Here is a 25588-nt window from a genome sequence, read left to right as displayed (position 1 = left end):
GCACATAACTCCTCCTCTGGCATCCCTTCACTGGCTCCCCATTCATTTTAGAGTTATTTTCTAGAGCCTCCTCTTTGTTTTCAAATCTCTGAATAATCTCGCGCCACCTTACCTCTCTGTGCTCATCCGCCCCTACACACCTGCCTGTCTGTGGACCAGACATTATTAGAAGTACCAAGAACTAAACTGAGGCTCAGAGGGGATCGAGCCTTTTTCTGTTGCTGGTCCTTCTCTCTGGAATGACCTCCCAATGAACATTTGGCAAGCCTCCTCGCTGCCCATCTTCAAAACCCTCCTCAAAACTCACTTGTATTCTTTGGCATTCGACTCAGCATGACTTTTATTTGTTCTTGGTTTTCTACCGCCTTTATTACCGATTTTTCTTACTGTTTATTGTGCATGTTAAATTGCTCCATGTACAGCACTTTGTATGCAGCGATGGCTGTTTGAAAGTGCTCTATAAATACTGTTGACTTGACTAACATACATTCATGCACAGTGCAGACACAGGTGACATGTTTTCGTAGACTGCTTAGATGAGATACACCTCTCTCGTTTGTCAAGGGTTTTTTTTTCGACAGAAAAACAGCACGATGTTACTCCATAAATGCGTGTTCAGTCACACTTTAATGATTGTATTTTCTTGAGAGTCTCAAGTTCATCGGTTTGATTGGATTGGATACAACTTTATTGTCAAATGTGCTGTATGTGTTATATACATTTGGTGTTAATATACTGGTTAAAAATAGCCCTTTGAGAACTTCAGCGGGATGTGTCCGGCATACCTCACCAGGGAGATGCCCGAACCACCCTGTCTGGCTCCTGTTAATGCGGAGGAGCAGCGGCTCGACTCTTGAGTCCCTACGGGATAACCGAGCTTCTCACCTTACCTCAAAGGGAGAACCTGGACACCCTGCGGAAGAAACACATTTCAGCCGCCTATACCCGTGATATTGATTTTGTTCGACAACTCGTAAGCATGGGCATAGCAGTGACGGTAGGAACATGGATCGACCAGTACATCAGAGAGCTATTACTCTCTGAACTAAATTTATTTTGTGGACCTCCAAATTAGGTGCATTGTGTTCTGCCAATTTGAGAACAGGGAGCTCAACTGGATTGATGAATGTTTGTCAATGGGCCATGAAATGTTTTTCTGTCCGTTTGTGTGATCAGATGCATGTTTTCCCGCAGGCTGCTGGTGGGAACGGCATCAGCAAAAGCTCCAGCATCACCAGTAAGTTGGCATGTTGGACCAACGGGCGTAGTCCTTTGGCGACCAATCGTGAAGACGTCGCGTCTGCTCTGTGTGCTAAGGTGTAGGCGCGTTGCTGCCGCTGCTGCCCGAGCTCAGAGGTCAGGTGGTGCAGCTTTCCTCAGCCACGAGGGAGCGACTAGAGGAGCTGCAGCTGGAAGGAGATCTGCTGGAGGTCTCTCTGGACCAGACGCACACCATCGGTAGAGTCCTGCAGGCGGCCTCCGATCCGCCAGTGACGACATTTCTCACACTCATTCAGGTCAGCACTAACTTAATCATGTTTATGACTCTTGTACTTGAACCTTAGGGGACCAGTGGTCCCCAACCTGCTGACCTTCAGCGCTCAGTGAGATGCTGAAGGTAATATTTAGCACTGATCTTTCTTGGAAAGTCTTGAGGACCGGGCTTGGGCACCCACGTTCTCGAGTCCTGGTCAAACTTGGCTCAGCGGAATTGATGTTGTTCTAAATGCCCAAAGGGAATAATAATAGTAATATATATCTTGGTATCATGTGTGTGCCTCCCGTAGACGGAACTTGAAGAACAGCAGCGAAGCAGTCGAGGCCGTACGAAGGACTCCAAGAGGAAGCGAAAGAGCCACCGAGGAGGTGACTGCAGCGTTACAGACGGGGTCGGAGCAGCGCCGCTGGATGTTTCCGACTCCAAGAAAACATGCCCCTCCCCTCGCCAGGCTACCCAGACTCATATGGAGGTACGCCCGCCAGCCTTTCTTCACTTTCCTCCTCCAGTGGAACCTTGCTCCACAAAAATTTCAATCGGTTCAGACACATGACCCAACCTGGAAAATCTCCAGTCGGTACTGGTTTCAGTCAAGCGGCCTTGTCAAGCAATTGTTCTCCCCGGGCCTGCGTGGGTTTTCTCCGGGTGCTCCGGTTTCCTCCCACATTCCAAAAACATGCGTGGCAGGTTGATTGAACACTCTGAATTGTCCTTAGGTGTGAGTGTGAGCGTGGATGGTTGTTTGTCTCTGTGTGCCCTGTGATTGGCTGGCAACCAATTCAGGGTGTCCCCCGCCTACTGCCCGAAGACGGCTGGGATAGGCTCCAGCACCCCCCGCGACCCTAGTGAGGATCAAGCGGCTCGGAAGATGAATGAATGAATGAATTTTCAGAACATTCATATTTGAATATCAATACAAAATGATATGTCTTGAGCAGGATGTTACCAATCAAAGAAGCGCTCTTGACTGTGACCAACAAGGAAACCGGCGCAAAGAAATATAAATGTGTCATTTTTCTTTATTAAAGTTGGTTCTGCAGATAGCAAGAAGTATTCTCCAAAGGGAGTCTTTTTTGACTCGCTGTCAAAAAAGACTCACTTTGTCATTTTGCCGCTTGCAAGTCCCTTCAGCGACACCTGGAAAACACGGCATCACCTGTCAAGGAGTGTTTTTCTCTTTGTGGTTTTTGCGAAATATCGTGAGATTTTGAGATCGGTGGTGGAACAGAAGTTTGACCCAAACTGTCAAATGTTGAAAAAAACTATACTGCTTAATGTGTGGGTTGTGTAACAGACCCTGACATGGGCCTAAGATTTGTTTTCTTGTTTTCTTGACAGACTCTGTGAGGGTGCGCCCCTTGGCTCTGTCAAAGAATTGAATGGAGCAGACTGTGAGAAAGGAAAGATGCGGGACACCCAACACCACAACCTCATCTCTCAATCTTGTACACTCCCCCGACACAAAATCCGACTTCCCGTCTCCCACAAGGTCTGACTTCCCTGGATCCCTTTCTCCGGTTCTTTGAATACTGTCGGATAATGTGGGACCTCCTGTAATAGCAGTGTGTGTGGTCTATTTAGATTTGTCTCCCAGGTAAGTTGGTATGCTTCGTTACCCGCGTATTAAAGTGGAAGCTCGTCCCCCTCCCTCACCGCCACCCCATTCTTGAGCTCCTCGGATAAGCTATTTGAATTTTGGGGTTTCTACGAGGCCACGATACGACGCGGACTCGCACCGCAACCTTGATGACTTTTATTTTTCTAGTCTTACTGACGCTCGTGTTGGCAACATTCGGAAGGGACTGACTGGTGATGTCGTTTTGGGATGTGTTTAAAACAAGCATTCATGTTTTTGGTGCTACTTTCCCAAAATGGACACGATGCGACCCTGGAGCAGTGCTGACGTCGGTCACCCTCTCAGTTCCACTTCCCTTATCTGCCAAATAAGGTAACTTTACTGTAACTCACTTTATTTCCCAGTTTTAAATGATATTCTTGTTGTTGTTGTTATTATTATTATTGCAGAGGGACACTGTTATTGTTTGTGTATACACTTTTTATTTGAACGTTGCCTTTTGTTTCTTTTCACTCTTGTTAGAAAAATAAAGATTTAGAAAAGAATTGTTGAGGTAACGCCGAGTCCTTGAACCCCTCACCCCCTCCCCGCACTTGCGGAGGGAAAGATAGAACACGAAAAGAAATAAAGCAGCAAAGCTTGATGAACATGGCGTTTATTTAGAAAAATCACACCAAGTGGACGGCACAACATTGAGCAAGGAACTACCGGCTAGCACGATCACACACAGTCACACTATTCAAATATAAAAAGGTGGTCTCAATATCAAACTTGCATGGAAAAACAAATACCGGTATGTCAAATGAGCTTGTTTTCCACACAAGAGCAGCCCCTTCAAGCACGGGGAAGGAAAATGCTACAACTCAACAACTGACAAAAAGGTTTTTCTAAAAGCTGTGTCCATAGCCAAAGGGTGCTTTGAAAAATATATCCAAGAGTGTTTTTGCTGTATGCTGTTGTGCCATTATGTTCAAATTTGTGCTCCCTTTCAAGTCTGGCTAAAAAAACCCACATACACACCTTGAGGTCAAAACAGGCAGATTTCGAGACAGCTCACCTCTGCTGGCAGACATGAGCTTTTTCTGAGTCATCTTTTTGTCACCTGGCTAAACAGCAGATGGCGCAATCCCCTCCTATTTTTTCATTTGTTTTATTATCGAAGCCCCTGGCGCATTTTCTTTCAATCATGCCACACCCCTTTTTCATTGTTGTGCATATCATGTTTTATGGCCAATAAATACTCTTTTCCCACGACCTTTGCAATGCAGTCCATCAATTCAGCTGGTGTACTTTTCTTGAATTAATTCTCAGAAGCAGCTTGATGACAGATTAGTCAACATTATTGTGTAAATGCAGCCACAAAAAACAAAGTCAGGATACAGAATATTTCAGTTGTGCCAAACTGTTTTCCTGCATTGAATAAGGCAAAGTCCTTAGATAATAACCCCTTAAGACAGATTGCTGTTCTTTTTGTCCTCACTCTTTATGCACCATTGTATGGATTGCAGATTTATTTATTTATTTTTATTATTATCTTGTAACCCTATTCACACTGAGTTGGTGCCAGTGGTGGCAAATTACAAAGGACAACTCATTTATGATTGCATTTCTTTTCCAGATATCAGTTCTTTCACATTTTCTCATGACTATATATTTTTTCTCCTGACATCTGAAAACATAAGTGTGCTTTGCACCCCTCACTTTCTCAAAATTGGCTCATTTTTCAAAACATTATGAAAGATGACAATGGTAAAAATAAACTGCAGCGGAGATCTTGATTGATTGGGATCTTTGAACTCACGAAGCAGGAAAAGCGGACATGAACGCAAAGCGGTGAGCATTAACAATGGCAGAGAAGCAGAATGTTCCCCATCAGTGGCCTGATTTCAAAGAATTTGCAATTAAAACTTATTTGCGGCAAATGTGCTGTGTGCAATCTAACACACACACAAATTACAAAAGTGTTTCAAAATTCTATCTGAAAGAAACTTGCTTTTGTTTGTTGTTTTTAAAGTTCACGGTAGTGGTGTGCAGAGGTATGGGCACATGATGTTTTGAAAGCAAAAGTCAGGCCAACTAGCTAGCTCTTAAAATGTGACATGTGGCATGATCTTTCTTTCATCTTTGCGTAACCACTCAAATTAAAAAAAGGGGGGAATGATTTTGTGTGCAGAAATTCTGCTCTTGTGCCATTTTGAAAAAAAAAAGGATTTCTGTTTTACACTTTTGTACTTACTGTAAGTGCATTTCCACTCGTATCCTATTTTTACTTGCAGGATTAAAATTGACGCTTCTACTTTTTCCCTGGAACGCCCACTTATTCACACTTGATCTGATCAAAGGCTTATTTGCATGAAAAAAAGATGGTCAAGTCCCCCCCCCCCCGCTAACAGGAATTTTTTTTCTGCTCTATTTTATGCTACCAATAAAAACATAGATGCTGTATTTCGCTTTTGGGTGAAAGTCAAAGCTAAAAGATGGAAATGAAATCTCCAAACCTCTGAATGCACATGTCCAACTCTTTAAGTTTCATTCCTTCTTCCATAAATTGCTGTTTTACAACAAGGAGGTGAAAGGCCAAATTCACAACAGCTGTTGGCTCCTTATGTGGGCTCATTCACTTGCTGCTTGAGTTAGGATTGGTATTGAAATAGTCCTCTTCATCATGCTCTTTGCTTTTAGACATCCTGACACCAAAAGACTGGCCTGGGTCACAGAAAGGCAATAAGTGCTTTGAAATGGCTCAAACTCCTCGCGTCAATTTTCCTGTCAGCTCCTTGTTGTTGAACAGAGCGGGTTTTGCTATAAGAGCTGTAACGTTGAACAAGTGCATCACGAGGTGATAGAAAGTCAAATTAAGCATTTTAGGCTCACCTTGAAATTTCACCCAAAAGCCCAGTACCCCCCTAACTTTCATTTTAAATCTTGCGAGTCCTTTTGCCACCTGCAGTTAGCGCCAGTGCAGTGTAAAGGGACAGGTCCTCATCCAACACTTTGTCCCGCTCAGACCGTGGTGACAGACAGCAGCGGGTTGTAAACTTTGGTTCCGTCGGCAGAACGCGCCCCGTGGGTCAGCAGTTCTTGAATGGTAATCCAGTTGTCCAGAATCCTGCGGCTGCGCTTCTTCATACTTCTGCGGTGGCACAGCTCCAAGATGGAGGTGGCTTCCTGCTGGTGCGCTCCGGCGCCATCCCCGGACTCGCCGAAGACATCGGAGCCCTGCTCCCGCTCCCTCAGGAAGTCGTGGCGGCTCTGCATCATTATCTCGCGCCGCCGTCGCTGCTCTCGCGCCTTTTGCAGCTGCTGCTTGCGCTCCTCTTTGCTCCAGTAGCGGCCCATCTTCATCTCGCTCACCGCGTCGTCATCCGTGGTCATGCCGCTGCGTTCTTCTCGGATCTTCATGGCCCGCGCCTTCAGGAGTCGGTCCCTCACGGGCCTCTTGGCCACGTAGCGTGAACCGTCGCTCCGGATCTTCACTTTCCACTCCATGCGCGGAGACAAAGGCCCGGCGGCTCCACTCGGGCCCGCGTCTTTGCAAGCGCTGCCCAGACTCATGGGGCTGACGTCTCCTCCTCGGGGGTCCGCGCCGCCTTCCCCGGGGGCTTCGGAGGCCGACGGCGACCCCAGCTGCCCGCAGCTCACGTAGCGCTGAGGCAGCGTTGTGTCGGCACGACGGCGAGACATATAAGGACTGTTCTCGGCGCTGCGGCCCCCGGACCTTGCGCTCGGAAGGTTAGCTTTGCAGTTACGTCTCAGCCATCCGTCGGAGGCCCTCCGGGCGCCTGGGTTGGCTCCTCTCCTGGCTTGGTTGAGGTTCTCCTGGACCCAGGCCCCTCCTTCGTTTCGTGTCGTCCTCTCTCTCTGTCTGGAGGCGACACTCTTCTCCTGTCGAGGTTCTCCACTTTGGGGACTGGCTGCGCAAGGACAAGGCCGCTTGTCATTGACCATCGGGGTGCTCATGCAGCTTTCCCCTCCAGTGTTGTAGGCGCTGGTGCTGTCCTTGTCGGAGCGCTCCCTCTCGGGAAGCTCATTGATGTCGGACAGAGCCTGGTGGCGAGACTCGTCGCCGAGCGAGCACCAGCCGGCCGCCTTCTCCTCAAGAGGCCAAGCTTTGAGGCAGCGCTCCCTCAGCTGCTGCATCTTCTGTGCCCGCAGGATGTTTCGACACTTGAACTCCAGGTGCCGCAATTCCTCCTCCAGAAGCACCATCTCGTGCCTTGTCAAGCTCTCGTTCTTGTTCTCGTCCAGCGAGACGCCTCCTCCCTCGCAGCCGTCGCTCCTCGCGTAGTAGCACTTGATCTCGAGCAGCTCCTTGTACCTCTCGCACTCTTCCTCAGTCAGCCCGGGCATCATCATCCTCACCGGGTCACCCGTGTAGGCCCTGTCACTGCCTTCCAGAGCCTCCGGAGCGCCGCCGCCGATGCAGTCCAGGCCCAAGAGCGAGTCAGTGCTAAACTGGAGGTCGCGGTGGTACAGGAGCGGTGGCGTGTCGCTGCGGGGGGACGAAAACTTGCGCATGCTTCCGGGTGTGTTTGTGGCGTTCGTATTGGAGGCGCTGGTGTGGTCGTCTCCTAGGAGGTCATGTTCCGAAGACTCTTCGTAACGGGTGCTTTCGTCCGTGCGGCCCACTCCGCTGTCCAACTCCTGGCTGTTGCTCAGGACAGTCTGCAGCAAATCGGGCGAATCCCGGTTCTGTAAGCGATCGTGGCACCCGGAGGCTACGGCCCCCGGGGCGGAGGCCTCCCGGGTGCCGGTGCTGCTTCTGTGACTAGCCGGCAGGTGGGTGGCGTTGTCCCCTGGCTCCTGATGCGCTTTGTCTGGAACCACTTGGATGTCATTCTGAAACGCGTGAGGGAAGAGAAAGAGGAGGAATCTTTCATTACAAGCATTCATTTCCAGTAGATGTACAGTGCTAACTTCCATCCATCCATTTTCTGTTCCACTTTATCCTCAAAAGGGTCGCCGGGGGTGCCAGAGCCTAAACCAGCCGTTTTCGAGCAGCAGGCGGGGGACACCCTGAACCGGTTGCTGGCCAATCGCAGGGCGCACAGAGACAAACGACCATCCTTACTCACACCTGTGGACAATTTGGCGTGTTCGATCGGCCTGCCATGCATGTTTTGGGAATGTGGGAGGAAACCCACGCAGGCCCGGGGAGAACATGCAAACTCCACACAGGGAGGCCAGAGCCTGGATCGAACCCACGATCTCTGCACTGTGAGGTCGACTGGCTACCCCAGTGCTAACTTGACTTACATCATTGAAGTGCACCAACTTAAATTTCCAGTGGGACTTAAAGGGGAAGTCAACCCAAAAATGTTCTTTAGAATGATATGCCCATTTCTCTAAACCAGTGGTTCTAAGCCTTGTGAGAGGTACTGAACCCAAACAGTTCATATGCACATTCACCAAACCCTTGCTGAAAAATAAAAACCGATTCAAGAAGCATTCCTTCAGTTGTGCCGGTGCAAGACTAGAGTTGTTCAACCTGGCATGACAAATCATGCAGATGAGACGCTGAGCCCCCATCCCGTTATACGATGCATGTTTTGCATATTCATCTGACCACTTTTTTTTTTTTTTTTTTGCTCAACAGAATGTTTTAAAACATCCTTAAAAAACACACACACACACACACATGAGGTAAGATCACGACTGTCACACGTTGACAACTGAGCAAACGGAATTTTCCGCAGCACTATGTGTGCTTATGCGTATGTGCAATATGAGTGCAGCGGTAAATGACACCCGTTTTCGTCCATCTCAGGGAGTGGCCATTTTGCCACTTGCTGTCGACTCAAAATAACATTACAGTTGCTCAAATCTCAGCTAATGACCAATCATGGCTCGACTTCAGAAAACAGTTGAGCCGTGAGTCGTCGTTACCTGAGCCCCGGGTTACTGTGAGGTCATTTTCAGCTCGCAGAAGGCGGCCCAAAATCAAAATGCAGAAATTTAGACTTGTGAAGGCGCACAGAACATATTGTGAAGAAAATGTTTGCGTTTAGTTCCCCTCTACACTTGAGTACACTGAAAATACAATGGCGCCTTGAGTTTAATTCACACAGCTAAAACACTTGCATCGCAAATCAACTTCTTGTGGCATTTTTGTTTGTCAGTGTGGGGTGAGATTTTTCTCGTGACAAATATGTGCCTTCAAAAAAAAAAAAGGTTTCTTCACAGGGAAGATTGAGGTACATGTGGCACCTGTGAAGGTTTTGTTCTCCACGTGCTTCTTTTGCTCCTTGGTCGCTGGCGGAATGCAAATCATGCAAATCCTCTTCAGTGAGTGAAGGTTCCCTCTGGAGAGCGCAGTTGATCTTTCGCCTAATTGGTTACACGTGAAGCGCATTCAGACATGGCGAGCTATCGATCCGTTGGTCTTTGTTCTCGTCGCATCAGGTCCGCTCTCTGCGTTCCCGCAGATAAAACTTTCATCCTTGCCGGGGCGTTACCCTGTGATGAGACCTCTGCCTCCTCGGAATCCAAACGAGGAGTGATCTTTGGTTTAGCTTTTCTCAGGTATTCAAGGTAGCCGTCTCTCGAAAAGAAGAGATTGCGCATGTGTCTGTTCTGCAGGCTCATTATAGCTGCCCTCGAGCACTCTGCGCAATATGTGGCCTGCATACAGACGCTGTCATCGACCGTGGGCCGTGGGAGTCTCCATTTTTAACAAGCGGATGGCAGGATTAAAAAATAAATACATTTTTTTAAAGCAATTTGGTCTGTCAATGAATTATTTGGTCACAAAACAAAAGGGGGGCTTCAAGGGGCTTGTGCTGTCCTGGGAAATAATTTTAGAGTGACCTTGAGAGAAACGCAATGAGAATAACAGTTTGTCTTTGCTCTCCTGCTTGGCCGTCATTGCTTGTTTACAAGATGGGATAAAGGCGTCTTTCCAAACCTTTACTGAGCCACGCTAAAGATTTTAGTGTTGAAAAATTCTCTCGGCACACCGTCATTGCAAGACATCTGAAAAAATACTGCCGATATACCAACATCTCAAAGTACTCACATATTCACGCTGTGAAATCTGGCTCAGTTTTGTAAAACCAAAGCTGTTGTATGAACGCTAAGAGGTTAATTGTGCCCTCTACCATCTCCATAGTGGGAAAGCATAAAATTGTTACGCCTGTCATTATACGTCGCTGACGTACAGGTACAATGATGCATTCAAGTGGAAACCTGGTTTTGGTGTGTCCAGGTTTTGGTACAGTATGCTGAGAGCTTCGGGCTCCATTTTGCATGCGGTTGTAATACGAATGGGCCAAATAATTCTCACCTAACTTGCAATTGTGCTGGATAGTCAGTGATAGCACAATGAAGCTCAAGTTCTTCCCCGAGGAGAGGCGGGGGGGCAAATGAAGATAATTTTGAGGTGGTGTTGTGTTGATAAGGTGGACAGTAATACCAACCTGAAGGAAGTGCAGTTTAGGAACTGAAGCAAAATTGGGGGTTTTTTTCCCCTGAAAAGTTGGGATTTTCAGGATGTGACAATTACCTTGAATGTATTTCCTCTTCCAAATCTCACAACTGGAAATGTTAACAAAGTTTACTGACTCACGGACACATGTAAGCTGATAAAGGACGATAGTGTGCACGAAAGGAGTTGCTCGCGCACCGTCGACCGACTATCCAATGTCCTCCCTCACCTCTACCTCGGGACGTGCAAGGAGCAAGGAGAAATTAGTGCTGTCTTCTCTGGTCAGAAGAGCGACCGCCTCCTCTCTGTCCTGGATGTCCACTCCATTGATCTAAAAACAAATGAACAACCCCAGCCCCCCAAAAAAAGACATTAAATCACTGAATTATTGCATCTTTCCTGACTTTGTGACTTGGATTTTTCCATGGTCAACTATTACCTGATGAAGGTCAAGTCGAAATCAATTATTCAATGATGGCGAACCATATGGCTATGAATCGATTTGTTAAATGTTATCTTGATTTCCATTTGAGCTTTTCACATAACAAAACACATGCACGCAGGTACTAGCAATAATCCAGGACAAATATTCTTCATCACATCTGAAAAACAAGCAATATTCAATTCATTCAGTTTACATTCAATCGCAGCTTTCTTCTACTCTGTCTAGTTGTCAGCATGGATCTCAATCCATGAGTGGCATCACAATGCCCGTAAGGGACACTGCACACCGAGCGATGTGGCAGAACTTTACTCCATACTGGTGCAGTGTGCGTGGTTCTGTGACAAGGTCCCATAAGTGGCCGACTCTCAGGGACTATTTTTGCTGTTGCACATGTGGCAATGCCCTTCAGCTACTCAAAATGCATGGACGCTTTCACACAGGCAAAACAGCAGGCCGACATTTTTTATTCATGTGTTTGTTTGTTTATTTATGTATTTATTCAATGATTTAAAAAGACAACTAATCATGACACTAAATGTAGTTGTTGTAATTAGCGACAGTCCTCTCTTGTTTCTCTTCAACGTTCTGGCCGGTCTCATCTTGTGCGTCATAGCATATCAAGTCGTATTACGCGACATCGTAGCCAGACTCAAAAATATGAATATGAATATGAATATGAATAATGTTTTATTCTTTCTTCTTTGCTTGACCTGCCTGTTGGTTTAAGTGACCATGCTACTGGTTTCATTTTGGGACAAATATTTACATGTACTGCCGACAGTGCCGCTGCTGGTATGACAATTTCAAGACTAGTGACGATTGAAATAGCTGAAGCATCTGCGACTAATTGCTTTTCTCATTCACAAACAGTTCATTTTAATCTTCGAGGGTCCGCACAGAGTGTAAACATTTTTTCGCTGGGTCGGCCAGACATTTTGCTGCCTACGGAGCACTACAGTCTAGCAACTGAGCAGACAGGCGAGTGGAAGGTATTCCAGTTAATTGACCAATGAGAAGTGATGTAGTCGCTTTAAAGCGTTAAATGTCAGCGTGGAGTAGAAAAGTTCTTTATCGGCTAATTGGTTGCAACCCCTTTTGAACATAGGGTCGGTTCTCATGACATTATCCAAACAGCAAGAGGAGGGATGACATTTATAATATGGTGGTGCCTTGAGATACAAATGTATTTCTTCCATGACCATACTCATAATTCAGAATACTCGGATCTCAAATCACATTCCAAAGAATGGGAATGCCTTTCATCTATTCCAACCTTGCGCCTGAAAAAAAAAAAAGTATTTCAATCAGGAAAAATGGGTCTATAAAATTGTACTTTATAAAAGCATAGAGTAATAACATAATTCATCCATCCACCCATCCATTTTCTAATACGCTTATCCTCAGGAGGGTCGCGGGCATGCTGGAGCCTATCCCAGCTGACATCGGTAGGCGGGGGACACCCTGAACCGGTTGCCAGCCAATCGCAGGGCACACAAAGGCAAACAGCCATACACACCTCGGGACAATTTAGAGGGTTCCATCGACCTACCGCACATATTTTTGGAATGTGGGAGGAAACTGGAGTACAGAGAAACAGAGAAAACCCACGCAGGCACGGGGAGAGCATGCAAACTCCACGCAGGAAGACCAAAGCCGGAATCGAACCCTGCACCTCTGCATAGTGAGGCCGACTACTGTGGCCCTGAATGTAATTCAATAGAAAGTAAATAATGACACAATTTGAGCATCATGAGATTGAGCAGTCCAATTCTTTGTTGGCTCTTTTTTGATCAAATGTTCCCTCCTTGCCAAACAGCTGCTTAATATTGTCAAGTGAGTCGAATCAAGTTTACTGTCAACATATTGCAGGTCACTTGTATCTCAAGGCATCAATGTATGATCAGTTATGCGCATGTGAGCCCATGTGCGTAGTTTTTTTTTCTTCTTAATACTGTGGATTACTTCCACATGAATTTACAGTATGTCTATGGTGCAAGGTGGCCGTTTATATGAATAGCATGCAAGGCACCGTGTGTGTAAGTGTACCTGCAATATTCTGTCCCCCTTGCGGATGCGGCCATCCAGTGCAGCAATGCTATTGGGGTTCACCTGGAGGAAGTGACAAGCTTGTTGCGAAGACAGTTTATGGAGTAAGATGTAGCAAATGCCAAATAAATACATACATAAATAAACAAATAAATAAAAAACGGCAAGTCATCACCTCGCCGACGTAGATCCCGAGGTCCTCCTCGTCGTCGGTTCTGTAACACACGGTCAGCCCGAGTTTATCCTGATGACGGGATTTGTACAGTTCCACCTCCTGTTAGTGCGAAACAAGTTGGACAACGAAACATGTGAAAATGCTTCAGGTGCAACCACTCTATGAATGCAATGAATAGTCTAAGCAGAGAGGACAAAGAGCATCGTAGTATGGCTGTACATCGTGAGTGATGTCGCCAAACTCGATTGAAATGGAGCACAATGAAAAAAGTGGCTGATGAAAAATTTGCAGACTGCATGCCAGAAAAAGAATTCAAGTGCATGGCTTTTTGAAGCTGAAGAATCAGACAAAAACATTGCGCAGTTGTCATGGAGGAAGCAAATGGCCACAAAGAGAGGCAATAATCAAGAAGACAGAGCGTGGATCTTTAGAGAGCCTGTATCCATATCCGTACAAACGGAATTGTAAATATAGTTGAGTATTACTGTAAAACACAAAATAGGTACAATGTAATTCGGTTCGATTGGTGGCAACACGCCAGCTCCTCGTTAACTTAGTCTCGGTTATGATGATGATTATTATTTTTAAAGTAGTTAAAACGGTATCTGCATTTTCAATTGGCTGTGACATCTGTGCAGTGGGTTTCGCTGGATATGAAGGATACGGAAGAAACGCGAAAGCGGCTTTCTGTCCATCACTCACCTCGTATTCCAGCTGATCCTGCCTGTCAACGTCATGCTGAGAGACGTCAAAGTAGTCGGAGGGGTCATAGTACACGGGCTCTAGGAAACTGAAAGGGCGGTTAGTGAGTGGTCTGTGCGACTGTGAGGACGCAGTAACTGTGATGTGACTGACAGCTCATTGAGTAGATAAGGCTCCAGGAGTGTTGGCAGAGGCGGCGAAGGTGGAGGGTTGGGCGGAGACTGCCTGCTCTTGCCCGCGGTCAACATATGTTGGAAGCTGATGTCCGTTTGGGTGCAGCTGTCCACGCAGTCGGCCATCCCCATGGTCAGCGGTGCGATGCTAGAGGGGGGCCCTGTGGAGCCTGCGCGTCTGCGGGCCCGCCGCCCCCGTACTACGTTGGACAGCGCGGGGTCCCTCATGTCCAGAGTGGGATCGCCAGACAGGCGGGACAACTCTTTTCTGTTCAACTGCAAGAAAAAGACTCGTCTGGATCAGTTCGAACACAGGCGTCGAAATAATTTTCATCACTGGCCACGTCTTTATGATTGGACTCGAGGGACCGGCAGACATGGCATACGCCGTTTGCCATACGTAGTCACGCTTTCTACTTGAGTTAGTCCTTCTCAAATAGTGTAGGTAGCGGTCCCATGCCAGGGGATGGTGGAGGGGGCCGGGGGGGGGGGGGTTCTTGTTGTGTCCCCTCGGCAACATACTTAAAAGCTGACTTGACTTGACTTATTCTTTGTTATAAGTTGATATATTACTTTTTTTAATGTTAATAAACGTACCATGTTATAGATCGGTTTACATTAATTTCGCAGAATTTTTAGCAAATATACTATATTGAGATATACAGTGCTGTAAATCAGATGTAAATGACCCAAATCAGGTTCTACAATTTTGTCCATATTGCACAGCATTGCACAGAAACAATGGCATCACATATCATCTCTATTATTTCATTTCAACTCCAACATCCATGAAGAATAGCTACGAAAAGCGATAACATCACCATCTTCTCTTAAATAACGCCACGGACGGGGAATATCTTGCTTCTTTTAAGCTTTTGCATCAGCTCGTCGTAAGAGCTGTTTGGAAAAAACAACCAGGCTATTTTGACAAGTGTAGCAAGTACAAATGTTGGAAGTAAAAATAGTAAGATGACAAAAATAAATACATTCTCAATAGTATCACTACTGGAACAATATACTTAGGTACAGCAATGAAGAACTCGTTACTTGCGGGCATCAATCGTTCACCCTGAGAGGATTCCCCTTTGTTGGAATCCTCTGAAAGCGTCTCATCACCTTTCGCACCTCCAACCGTCATCCTTTCTTACCTCCTGCCCACCTTCATCTCCCATCCTCTCGGCTTCTCTCACAGTGCTGCCTCAGCACTTCTATTTGCGCTGTCCCTCCCCTGAGATGGTAACCCACGCCGTTCGACTTCTTTTGTGATTGTCCTTCCTCATGCTGATGTCCCATCATAAATCACACTGTGTTTCCTAATGAGCTTCCTGACTTGATAACAAGTAAGCCGTTTCCTCTCTTGCAGGTACTGGCGGGAAGTGTGCCCGCATTGCGTTCGTGCGTTCTTAATGCAGTCATAATAACAGGAAGCATCGGTAAAAGACCAAGGCAAGGAAACGCTTCCCCGTTCATGAGTGTCAGACAGGTATGGCAACCAGTGAGAAGGAGAAGGTGAGCGAGCGCAGGGCCCATTTGCTCTTCTCATTTATTATCAATGAGGGTGCTCGGCTTGCTTTGAAAACAACTTCATGCTGGGTAAGAGCACTTGTCTTCCCAGAGCTGATGAAGAATCCATTACACTCCTCTTTGGGTTAGTTGGCCGTCACACATCACAGACACTCTCGGGCCCAAGCTCCTTGACAAATTAAAACAATGAACTCTGTAAGACATTATTGTACACATTTGATTGACACTTCTACACTTCTTCATTTCAAGTGAAAGCATAGGGCCTTCGTTTGCATCAGCAGTTAGCAAGCTTGCTGTAGTCCGCTGCTGTGGCTACTTTAGAGCGCTTCGTCGTTGGCCGTCAGTAGAAACGTGCCACACAAAGAAAGCCGTAACAGCGAGGGGATTAAAAAAAAAAGTCTCATCATAAGACAGTCCCACGATGTAGCAGTGGTGTTTGATTGACAGTTGACAGGAGAATGGGTTGTGCTTTCAGTCCATTCACTGAAAGCAGAGACGTACCCTCAAATTTCCACTATTTTGCAGCCGCATTTTACATACTCGTTTTTTTTTTTAATCATTTGAACTTGGACAGACTTCCACTTTACCAGGACTTGAACAGAGATTGTATTTGTAGTCATGTACAGTATAGCATATTGTAAGCAACACAACAAACACGTGGGGACAGCCACGGCCTAGTGGTTAATTCATCTTCTACGGGATTCTGGTTCAAGACCATCCCCAGCCAGACAAAGAGATGCGCTGTCCTTGAGCAAGACATCCATACCTCAAAACTGCTCCCCAGGTGCTACAGCTGCAGTGGGTGCCACTAATAGTGTGTGTTTGCTGTGATGGGTCAAATGGAGAGGTCAAATTTCATGTACTGTACACTTTCACTTTCTTCCCACTGTAAACTCCTTCTGTGAAAAGGATACGGGATAGGGATAATAAACAATTAGTCAATGAATTGATCATTAGGACTTATTGGCGGTCTGCGCATTTGGTACCTTCAGTGGGGACTTTTAATACCACCATTATTACATCGCAGTTATGGAAACCAGAGCATGAAACTGTGCATCATCTGGAGCAGCTCACAATCAATTTTGACATGGGGAAAAACATTGTAGTATTTAAATCAAATGCATCAAACTCCCTCGAGATGCTGATTATTAAATGTAATGATCCCTACAGATTGTTACAGACGTGCTTTGCTAGTTAATAGAACTTGGATGGCTCTGACCAACTCCTCAACAACAAAATATTGACTGAGGAGAATTTGAAATCTGGGCAATCGAGTTTGACAAAGTGGAGAGCACTCGACTATCACTGATTGATCAGTCATTTCCCAAGCATCTTTACTGAAAGATATATCGCCAGGAAAATGATTTACGGTTTATCGGGCATTGTTAGTCAAAAATCAGCATTATTGTCTTTGTACGTGAAAGGCTCTCGAACTGGATGTTGTTAAATTGTGCGGGTGTACCTAATGTTGCGGCCGTCTGGAAAGCCCGGGCTTGCCGCAACCATCGGTGTGCATGAGCTCATTCTATATTTTGGATTTTTAACTTATGAACATAACAGCCAAAATTCTCCTGAATTGTTATAGATAAACAAATGAAAAAAATAATAATAATCGCATCGCAGAGCAGACACAGGAGGTGGGCGGTGGCTCTATGTGCCGCGGAGCCGAGGGCGGAGGCTGCGCTTGTGGATGGAGATGAAAGAGATCCAAACGGAAGAGGAAGAAGGTTGGGGGAAGGGGTGAGGGTGGGGGTGAGGTGGTTGGGGGGGGGGCAAAAGTGGAATTGTTTTGGTGGATGCAAACAACCTGTGATTCAAACACAAAAAAACGACCTCAAGATAATAACTCAGTGGTTGAAGTACAAATTGTTGTTATCCGAAAGCTTTTTAAAGAGCAAAATAAACACGCTGCCATAGAAAGAAAGGGAAGAAAAGGACTACTGTGCAGATCACCGTGTCCATAAAACACACATAGTCTTCCTCTTGCTCTTATCCAGCTTGAGTCTCTGCAGACATTGGGCGGGGGGCAAATAAATCAACCTTCTGGCCTGCTTTGAGTCCCCCCACAAGGGCTCAGTCTCCTCCCTGCGCTTTGAGGGTGTGAACAGCCGTCAACTTCTCAGAGAATCAATTCAAGTGGGAACAGTTGACCCGGTGGTACCCGACCAGCCCCGCCATCTGAGCCATGCAGCAGCCGCGCTGATGAAGCCCGCAGAGGATACAAAGACTTTCCAAGGAGATGCGTTAGTTACATGGGTGGATGTTTCTCCGATTTCTTACATCTGAAGCGCACAAGGTTGCAGCATCAGGTCCACATCAAATGACATTAAAATGCAACAGGGCTATATTTTTGGATTATTTTTGGATGAGCTGTTTATGAATCGCCAAGTTGAAATATTATTCAATAATAGACATAACAATATTAAATATACAATCAGAACATTGTAATATTATTCATTCAAGGTGAAAATAAATTTAACAGCACACAGAGAAGAGTGTCGTCAACAACTCTTCCAAATTAGATGATTCATGACAAAAATAAATAAATAAATCACCAAGTGTATAAAATGACGACATTTCAAAATGCTCTCTCTGCTGAGTGCGCTGAAACCACACCCCGGTCAACTGGCAATGCCTTAAAGACCTCTCGTACTGTATGTCTTGAAAAATGGATGTTTGAAAATACATTCGCGCAAAGTCTGCGGTGGCCGTAAATAATCCCACAGGGTCGTTGCGTGGCTTTTCCGTGGCCCACAATATGGCGCTCTAGAGTGGTCATGTCAGCCTAAAGCCCACATCCACGCGTTGGGCGTCAAGCTGTACTTTTTAGAAAATAATTCACCAACCCTACTTCACTCTTCTGTGTTTCTCAGTGTGATGTGCATGGACTCATGACCAGCAACAAGGCACTCTAAAGCGACCACACCAGCGGACTATCTGAAGAGCTAGCTGGCTCACTGCATGTCGCAATTACGCCAGATAACTGGTGATGCGAAGGAAGGCGCTCAAGTTCTTTTATAGTGGGGGAAGGGCAACTCGTGGCCTAGGCGAAGTGCATCACGTTGCCATGAAAAAAAAAAAAAAGAAAACTGTAATCCTGCAGAAAAGTCTCCACAGGTGAGTACTTAACACCGTAGTTCTCTCCAGCAATGACGTTCAAACATGTCTTATGTGTAGAGACACAAATCTCTGAATTCACCTCACCAGGCAATTAACAATAAAACACATCCTGATAATTGTTTGCTTTTTTGTTGAAATGTAAGGACCTTTTAAAAGAGCTGGACTGAAATGGTGACAGAGTGCAAAGTTGCGCGCACACACACACACACACACACACACACACACACACACACACACACACACACACACACACAGGCACACGCTGGGCTTTTTTTTAAAGGACATTGGTTTCCATGGAAGCAGCTTCCCTTGAAACCAATTTGGTTCCAGGGGAAGCTGCCAGGTATCCTGTTGGCGTTCGTCCTCACTTTTGCCAGATTCGTATGCACACAATTCAACAGCTACATCTCCTAAGTGGATTGCAGCACATAATCAATTGATGGCTGTTTTGCTCTCTCTGCTGAGTGTCGTGTGCAGCGTTGGCGAGACTGGATGTATGACATTTGGGTTTTATTCATTTGGCAAGAGGTGTATCTGTTTTAATCAGCTGCTTCTGCAGCCTATTGTATCTTAACGTTGACTTTATCTCATTTGAATAAAGTAATTACACTTACGCGCACAGAGCCGCATAATTCTGAAGGGAAATGCGAGAGCATTCAGCGATTTAATGCGGGTGCTCTAATTATCGGCCCCTTTATAGGATGTCTGTTTGGGTAATATGTGGTTCAATGATTGCTCTACTGTGTAATGACGCCAAAGGTGACATCTTACTGAGCGGCAAAGGCTTATGAGTGTCTTCGCATGGCCCGAATGTTGTTGGTTTTGTCGTCAGGGTTCATTCAAGGCTGCAAAGACATTCTCCATCCATCCATCCATCCATCCATCATCTACCGCTTATCCGTGGCCGGGTCGCGGGGGCAACAGCTTTAGCAGGGAAGCCCAGACTTCCCTCTCCCTAGCTACTTCTTCCAGCTCTCCCCGGGGGATCCCGAGTCGTTCCCAGGCAAGCTGGGTGACATAGTCTCTCCAGCGTGTCCTGGGTCTTCCTCGGGGTCTCCTCCCGGTGGGACATGACCGGAACACCTCACCGGGGAGGCGCTCAGGAGGCATCCGAATCAGATGCCCAAGCCACCTCATCTGGCTCCTCTCGATGTGGAGGAGAAGCGGCTCGACTCTGAGCCCCTCCCGGATGACTGAGCTTCTCACCTTATCTCTAAGGGAGAGCCCGGACACCCTGCGGAGAAAACTCATTTCAGCCGCTTGTATCCGGGATCTCGTTCTTTCGGTCACGACCCATAGCTCGTGACCATAGGTGAGGGTTGGGACGTAGATCGACCGGTAAATTGAGAGCTTTGCCCTTTGGCTCAGCTCCTTCTTCACCACGACAGACCGATACAACGTCCGTTGACATTCTCAAACAGTTTTAATAGTCGCAAACTGTTTTTATTGTTACAAAGAAAATTTGAATCATGCAGATATCATACCATTAAATATTGCTTGTCACCTACTCCAGCTGGCCCCCTCTAGTGGCCTTCAAAAGCATCACTGCCTAAACACAATTTGGTTATGTTTAACTTTCAAGTCCAGTACGGATGCATTTCATCTTTAAGAACTGTTTGGTTTGAAACTTTTATTTACACATAAATGTTGTACGTACAGGGCGGCCCGGTAGTCCAGTGGTTAGCACGTCGGGTTCACAGTGCAGAAGTACCGGGTTCGATTCCAGCTCCGGCCTCCCTGTGTGGAGTTTGCATGTTCTCCCCGGGCCTGCGTGGGTTTTCTCCGGGTGCTCCGGTTTCCTCCCACATTCCAAAAACATGCATGGCAGGCTGATTGAACACTCTAAATTGTCCCTAGGTGTGAGTGTGAGCGTGGATGGTTGTTCGTCTCTGTGTGCCCTGTGATTGGCTGGCAACCAATTCGGGGTGTCCCCCGCCTGCTGCCCGAAGACAGCTGGGATAGGCTCCAGCACCCCCCGCGACCCTAGTGAGGATCAAGCGGTACGGAAGATGAATGAATGAATGAATGTTGTACGTACAATACATTTTAACAATAATATTAACACATTGACTGCTGCTGCAGTTTATATTTGTCAACTGGAATCAAACTGTTTCCTGCCATTCACGTTTACATTCGTCAAGCACGTTTTTGAATTAGTGTTGAAACTTTTCTGCCAAGTTAAGGTTTATAATCCACTGTCGTGGCTAATAGAGGCCTGTAGATGATAGTGTCATTTTGTGTTTGAGTCAGCACAGTTTTTGAATCGAAGAAAGGATTAGGAGAATGTTGGAAGTCAGACATGTTCAGGCACCTTCCATTTGACTAGAATATGTATTGTACATCTATGGTTTAATTTGGTTATGTGTCATGGTCATTAGTAGAGAGCATGCGGTGTTGGTGAGTTCACAGAGTGAATGACGGAACGCCACGTAAAAAGGTCTCTTTGTTCAACCTGTACCATGAGGTGAGTCAGAGTTACTCCTGGGGTGTTTTTAGTTGTATATCTCAAAAGCAAATGATTTTGCCTCAAAAAGCCCCTAATCAGTCCTGTTTTGGGTTGCTGAAAAGTTTGTCAGTTCTGCTTGTATTTTTCTTTTCACAAAAAGACATTTTAACCGCTATTTTGGTGAAACCAAACCATGTCCACCTGCTGATTACTAAAGAACAGGAAACGAAAGGTCGAATCATGTTTGTTTGTTTTTTTCTCTGGTTTTACAAGTGCGACCCGGGCTGTGCACAAAGTGTCGCTTTTTTAAGTAGCTTAAGGCCTGTCTATCCGCCTCTGCTCCATCTAGTCAGTTGCTTCTGACACATTAGGACAAAGAGAAGAAAGAGCAGACTTTGCTGAGACTATCCTTCTCCCTACCTGTCTCATTAGCATGCCTTTATGGACGCTGCCTTCGTCTTTCTTGATTCTGGCACTGAATGCAAACCCCATTAAGTAGTGGAGCCCTCGACGCCCACATGCAGCACTATCCCAAAAGGTGCATCGGTAATCACTGATAACAACAGTGCCGCAGCACATGCACTGGCGTTGAGGATTGTTCATGCCTACTGATCACAAGGCTCATGCAGGGGTCAGCACATGTATTACCCAATGGTCATTAGAACCTTCCTGGGGCACTGTATCACCACACCAGTTTGGAGAGGCTCCAAGGTCCCACTTGGCAGGTTGGTGCTGAGGCTGTAACACTGGCAGCTCCAACCCATTTTCTTTTTTTTTTTCTTTTACAGCTGCCATTATGCTTCCTTTTCGTGCTCCATCTACAGTACATCTTTTGTGACCTTTATCCATATTATTTTTAAAATAATCATAAATGTTCATACGGGCATCACTGATTTTCACACATGAATGGACAGCCAATGAACAGCCTTATTGAGATTCAGTATTTCCATTTTAATCCGCCTTCATATTAATCCGACTACGATGATTTTGATTGGATACGAATTGGGTTGATGACAGTGGCGCAAGTTATTATGGTGAGGTAGTAGAGTGCGGTGAATAGCTGCACATCGCTGTGCCTGAGGCCCGAAGCACACTGTGCGACGCGATTGAACCAGATCACAATGGACCGATTCCAAAAATTACAGTTGCCTTCTCTCAATCGCATGGGGAGCAATTTGATTTACTGATGCGCTGCGACAGAAAACTGCGACCATGTATAGACTGTTGAAAATCCATAAACAGGATATGGTAGATTATGATTAGATGTTGCATCTGCGATGTTGCAACAGTGTGCAAAACCAGTGGCCGACGGTGCACAGCGGGCTTAACAGATCATCAGGTGTTTTTTCACAATAAAATACTGGTAACTCGCAATGAGGCTTGGCTCAATAAAGGTTGGGAAACACTGATGTTAAGTGCTAAGATGGAACTTCAGATGGATGATGATTTGACAAACACTCACAGTAGGCCATTCAAACCGTGCTTGACCCCTATTTTCGTAGACAGGCCCCCTGCGCTTGCCGTAAGAGCCGGCATATCTTCATTTTCCTATGGAGGCAAGTCTAGTCCTTACTGTGTTTGGTATCACGGGCTGCTGCACCCCTAGCACACTTGACAATTTTGGTGACAGAAAGCAGACTGTGTAGGGCGGAAAAATGGATGCATCCTCATTTTCTTGCACGGCCAAGTCTATTATAATAATAATAATAATAATAATACATTTTATTTATAAGCGCCTTTCACAACACTCTAGGACCCTTTACAATAAAGAACAAAACAATAAAACCACAGATAAAATTATAAATAAAAGAAGAGATGGATTTAAGTTGAATATGCAAGTTTGAATAGGTGGGTTGTGAGCTGGGATTTGAATGTGGGAAGAGAGTCAATATTACAGATGTCTAGTTTATACCGTATATATATATATATATATTTTAATAGAAAAAGAGGACTTCAATTACGTCAACCCATGGTTAGAGCAATTTGCTTGATCTAATTTCTCCTCAGTCACATAGGTTGTGCCTGATACAACAAAATGTTTTAAAACGTTACAAAGACGACATGAAGAAAAGCATTTTAAGTATTATTCAAGGATTTTTTTCAATGTATTTTTTTTTGCTCCAGTGACAATCTTGTCTGAGGACACCAAAATAATATGCACATTACATGTATATTTGAAATTTGTTGGAGGGGACAGAAAACATCTTTCAGTTCTGGAATGACCCCTATAGGACGAGAAGTAGTCCCCAAAGTCAGGAAATTTGCGACAATGCAGTTGAATAGAATTTGCTGTTTAACGAAATGATGGCACACCGAGAGTAGACGGGCCAAACCTGAAAGCTATTCGGCCAGAAGGCGGTTCGAATGGCCTCATGTGAGACTCTTTGAGGAAGAAATGAGACATTGGGAGATGATGCAAGAGCGAGGCCTCACCTGAAACATGACCCTGAATTGTTCTTCGGGTTTTTGGACCACACACATGTTGCATCCCATCGTGACGTCTGACACGTGGCTGGACCGCACAGGAGCGACCTGTCGAGGCCTTTGTCTGTGGTAGAGGGAGGACCCCACCCTCGCTTGCAGGGTTGTGGTATGGAACACACCTCTTCTTCCACGCAGTCCGACAACCCTGTCAGGGGGGGCAGTTTTCCAAGCTAATCTTTGCTCGACACTCTTACGTGGAGAAGATTTTTTCTAGGGCAAAAAAACATCACTCATTCAAATCGGCCATGTGTGGAATCTTGGGGGGGGGGGGGGTTGTTTGCTTTTTTAAGCTTGAGCTTATTTCAGAGACATAGATTCCGATTGTTGTCTTGACAAAACAGATCCGGCAGTAAGCTTGCTGTGCTCTTTTTGCGTGTTGTTTTTGTAGTTGGAAAACAACACGCCAAAGGTTGGTTTCCCGACCCCCCCCCCCAGCTGTGCCGTCTCCCACTTGAAGAAGGAAACTTGACTTGCTGTCAAGGAAGCTGCATCAGTTCTGTTTCGCAGCGCTTCCCCGGCATGCACGTCTCAAGTCTGATGGAGTTGTTGTTCGGAGTGTGCTTGGCTGGTGAGTGAACATGTGCTTTGTTTTCCCCCTCCACTTTCTTTGTTCCTCCAATTCAGGAGGAAATATTCCTTATGTGCCCGCTAAGAAAACTCAACCAGTGAAGAATTCATCTGAGACTGACCACTACGTACTATTTTCCTGGCCACAATCTTCACTGACACACGATGAATGCAAACGCAGGATGGTTCTCCAAAACTAAACTAAGACGCCCAACCTCTTTTTGAACACAGAAAATTGCAATGGACTGCGGGAGGGGTGGGGGGGGAATCATCATATTGATCTGATTTGTTGTCAGATGGGATGAAAACTCCTTCAGACCAACGAGCGCTTGAGGCTCAACCTGGATGCCCGTTTACAATTACATCAATGACCTCTTGAGATGAGTGATGACACAACAGACTATCTTATCTGGGCAGAGGAGTCAATATCTTCCCAGGGACTGATTGGATTTTGTGCTGCTGAATGACTGGACACGTCCAATGACGAACACTCGACCTTACATCCTAACCTGGATAAAAGGCTGATCACAATCTAACTTTCTCTGATGTCTTCCAGCCCTTGTTCCTCCCCTTCCAGTCCAATTACGTTGCCTTTGCCTTTTATCTTTAATCCTGCTGTGCCAAGTGTCAACGCATCCGCAGCTTGAGCCACGAGTGAGGCGTCGGCGGCTCCGCAGGCAGCTGGCGACAAGCTATTAAAGCAGCTAATCCTCCATCAAGCCTCGGCAACACCTGTATCTGCTCCAGAAGTGCCGTAATCCTCAACCCTGACACCTGAGCACACTTGGAGGCAGGCATGCAAAGTGCGCACAAATACTCCAACCTCCAAGAGAAAAGTGATAACTGAAGTCAAAGCAACAGTGTCAGAGCTGCCATCTCTCCGCAACTAAACTAACCGACAATTTACAATTCCTGACAACTGGAGTCCAAAGTAAAAAAAAAAACAGACTCGGAAAGAAATTGCGTTTCCAGAAGCAAAATTCAAGACCATTTTAGTCCACCTTTCCTCTGCTGCTCAGTCTGTGTGACGAATCCATGGCAAGGTGTGGGAGAAAAATAGAAAATAAAAAAAGGAAGCACATCCAGCATCCCGGTATGCCAGTGATGAATCTGCATCAACAGTCTCGCAAATGAAGAAAAATCATGCTCGGCTGATTGAAGGGTGCTTCTCGGCTTCTCCCCTCGGGCGCGACGGTAAATGAAGCCCCCCCGCCCCCACTGCAGCGGGGGCAACACAATAGGCGCTTGTCCCCCCGCTGATGAGCTCCTGCCCATCAGTACGCGGCACTGAGCTGCGACTGAAGCTGCTTTTTACACTACACGTTTTTCCCTCTTCATCCCCCTCCACCCTTTTTCTCTCTGTTTCCAGGGCTGGGCTCTCTTTGCTAGTCCCCCCTGCTCCCCCCACG

At 46.1% G+C, this 25588-nt stretch overlaps 2 protein-coding genes across 4 annotated transcripts in view; one reads left to right on the top strand and one right to left on the bottom strand.

Annotated features, from left to right (window-relative positions):
• The window catches only part of kdm5c (lysine (K)-specific demethylase 5C), a 31001-nt gene extending 27382 nt beyond the window's left edge, over positions 1-3619 (top strand). For 2 of the 3 annotated variants that reach the window (XM_052057939.1, XM_052057937.1), the window contains 4 exons: positions 1177-1237; positions 1318-1517; positions 1788-1970; positions 2837-3619. In XM_052057939.1, the coding sequence (XP_051913899.1) occupies positions 1177-1237; positions 1318-1517; positions 1788-1970; positions 2837-2845 (453 nt within the window). In that variant the 3' untranslated portion in view covers positions 2846-3619. The remainder of the gene's footprint in view (positions 1-1176; positions 1238-1317; positions 1518-1787; positions 1971-2836) is intronic. The other variant, XM_052057938.1, reaches the window with a different exon arrangement.
• Positions 3620-3713: 94 nt separating this feature from the next.
• On the bottom strand, positions 3714-24958 carry LOC127595946 (PDZ domain-containing protein 4-like). Its single transcript, XM_052058000.1, has 7 exons — positions 23562-24958; positions 14019-14314; positions 13866-13953; positions 13164-13262; positions 12989-13051; positions 10727-10828; positions 3714-7913 (listed from the first exon to the last, which is right to left on the bottom strand). Exons 1-7 carry the CDS (start codon positions 23619-23621, stop codon positions 6078-6080), a joined length of 2544 nt encoding a protein of 847 aa, XP_051913960.1. The 5' UTR covers positions 23622-24958; the 3' UTR covers positions 3714-6077.
• Positions 24959-25588: the final 630 nt, after the last annotated feature.

The sequence above is a fragment of the Hippocampus zosterae genome, chromosome 2 (genome assembly GCF_025434085.1).
Source record: "Hippocampus zosterae strain Florida chromosome 2, ASM2543408v3, whole genome shotgun sequence".
Taxonomy (NCBI): Eukaryota; Metazoa; Chordata; class Actinopteri; order Syngnathiformes; family Syngnathidae; genus Hippocampus; species Hippocampus zosterae.
The sequence above is the reverse complement of the archived record's forward strand: the minus strand, read 5'-3'. Positions and strand labels throughout refer to the sequence as shown.

What these genes read in the sequence shown, in the direction of transcription:
- LOC127595946 (XM_052058000.1), bottom strand. Translation starts at nt 23,621, where the DNA reads ATGGGATGCAACATGTGTGTGGTCCAAAAACCCGAAGAACAATTCAGG. An exon ending in TCGGGATCTACGTCGGCGAG is followed by an intron (nt 13,052 to 13,163) that starts GTGATGACTTGC and finishes CACTTCCTCCAG; the next exon opens with GTGAACCCCAATAGCATTGC. An exon ending in AGGGGGACAGAATATTGCAG is followed by an intron (nt 10,829 to 12,988) that starts GTACACTTACAC and finishes ATTTGTTTTTAG; the next exon opens with ATCAATGGAGTGGACATCCA.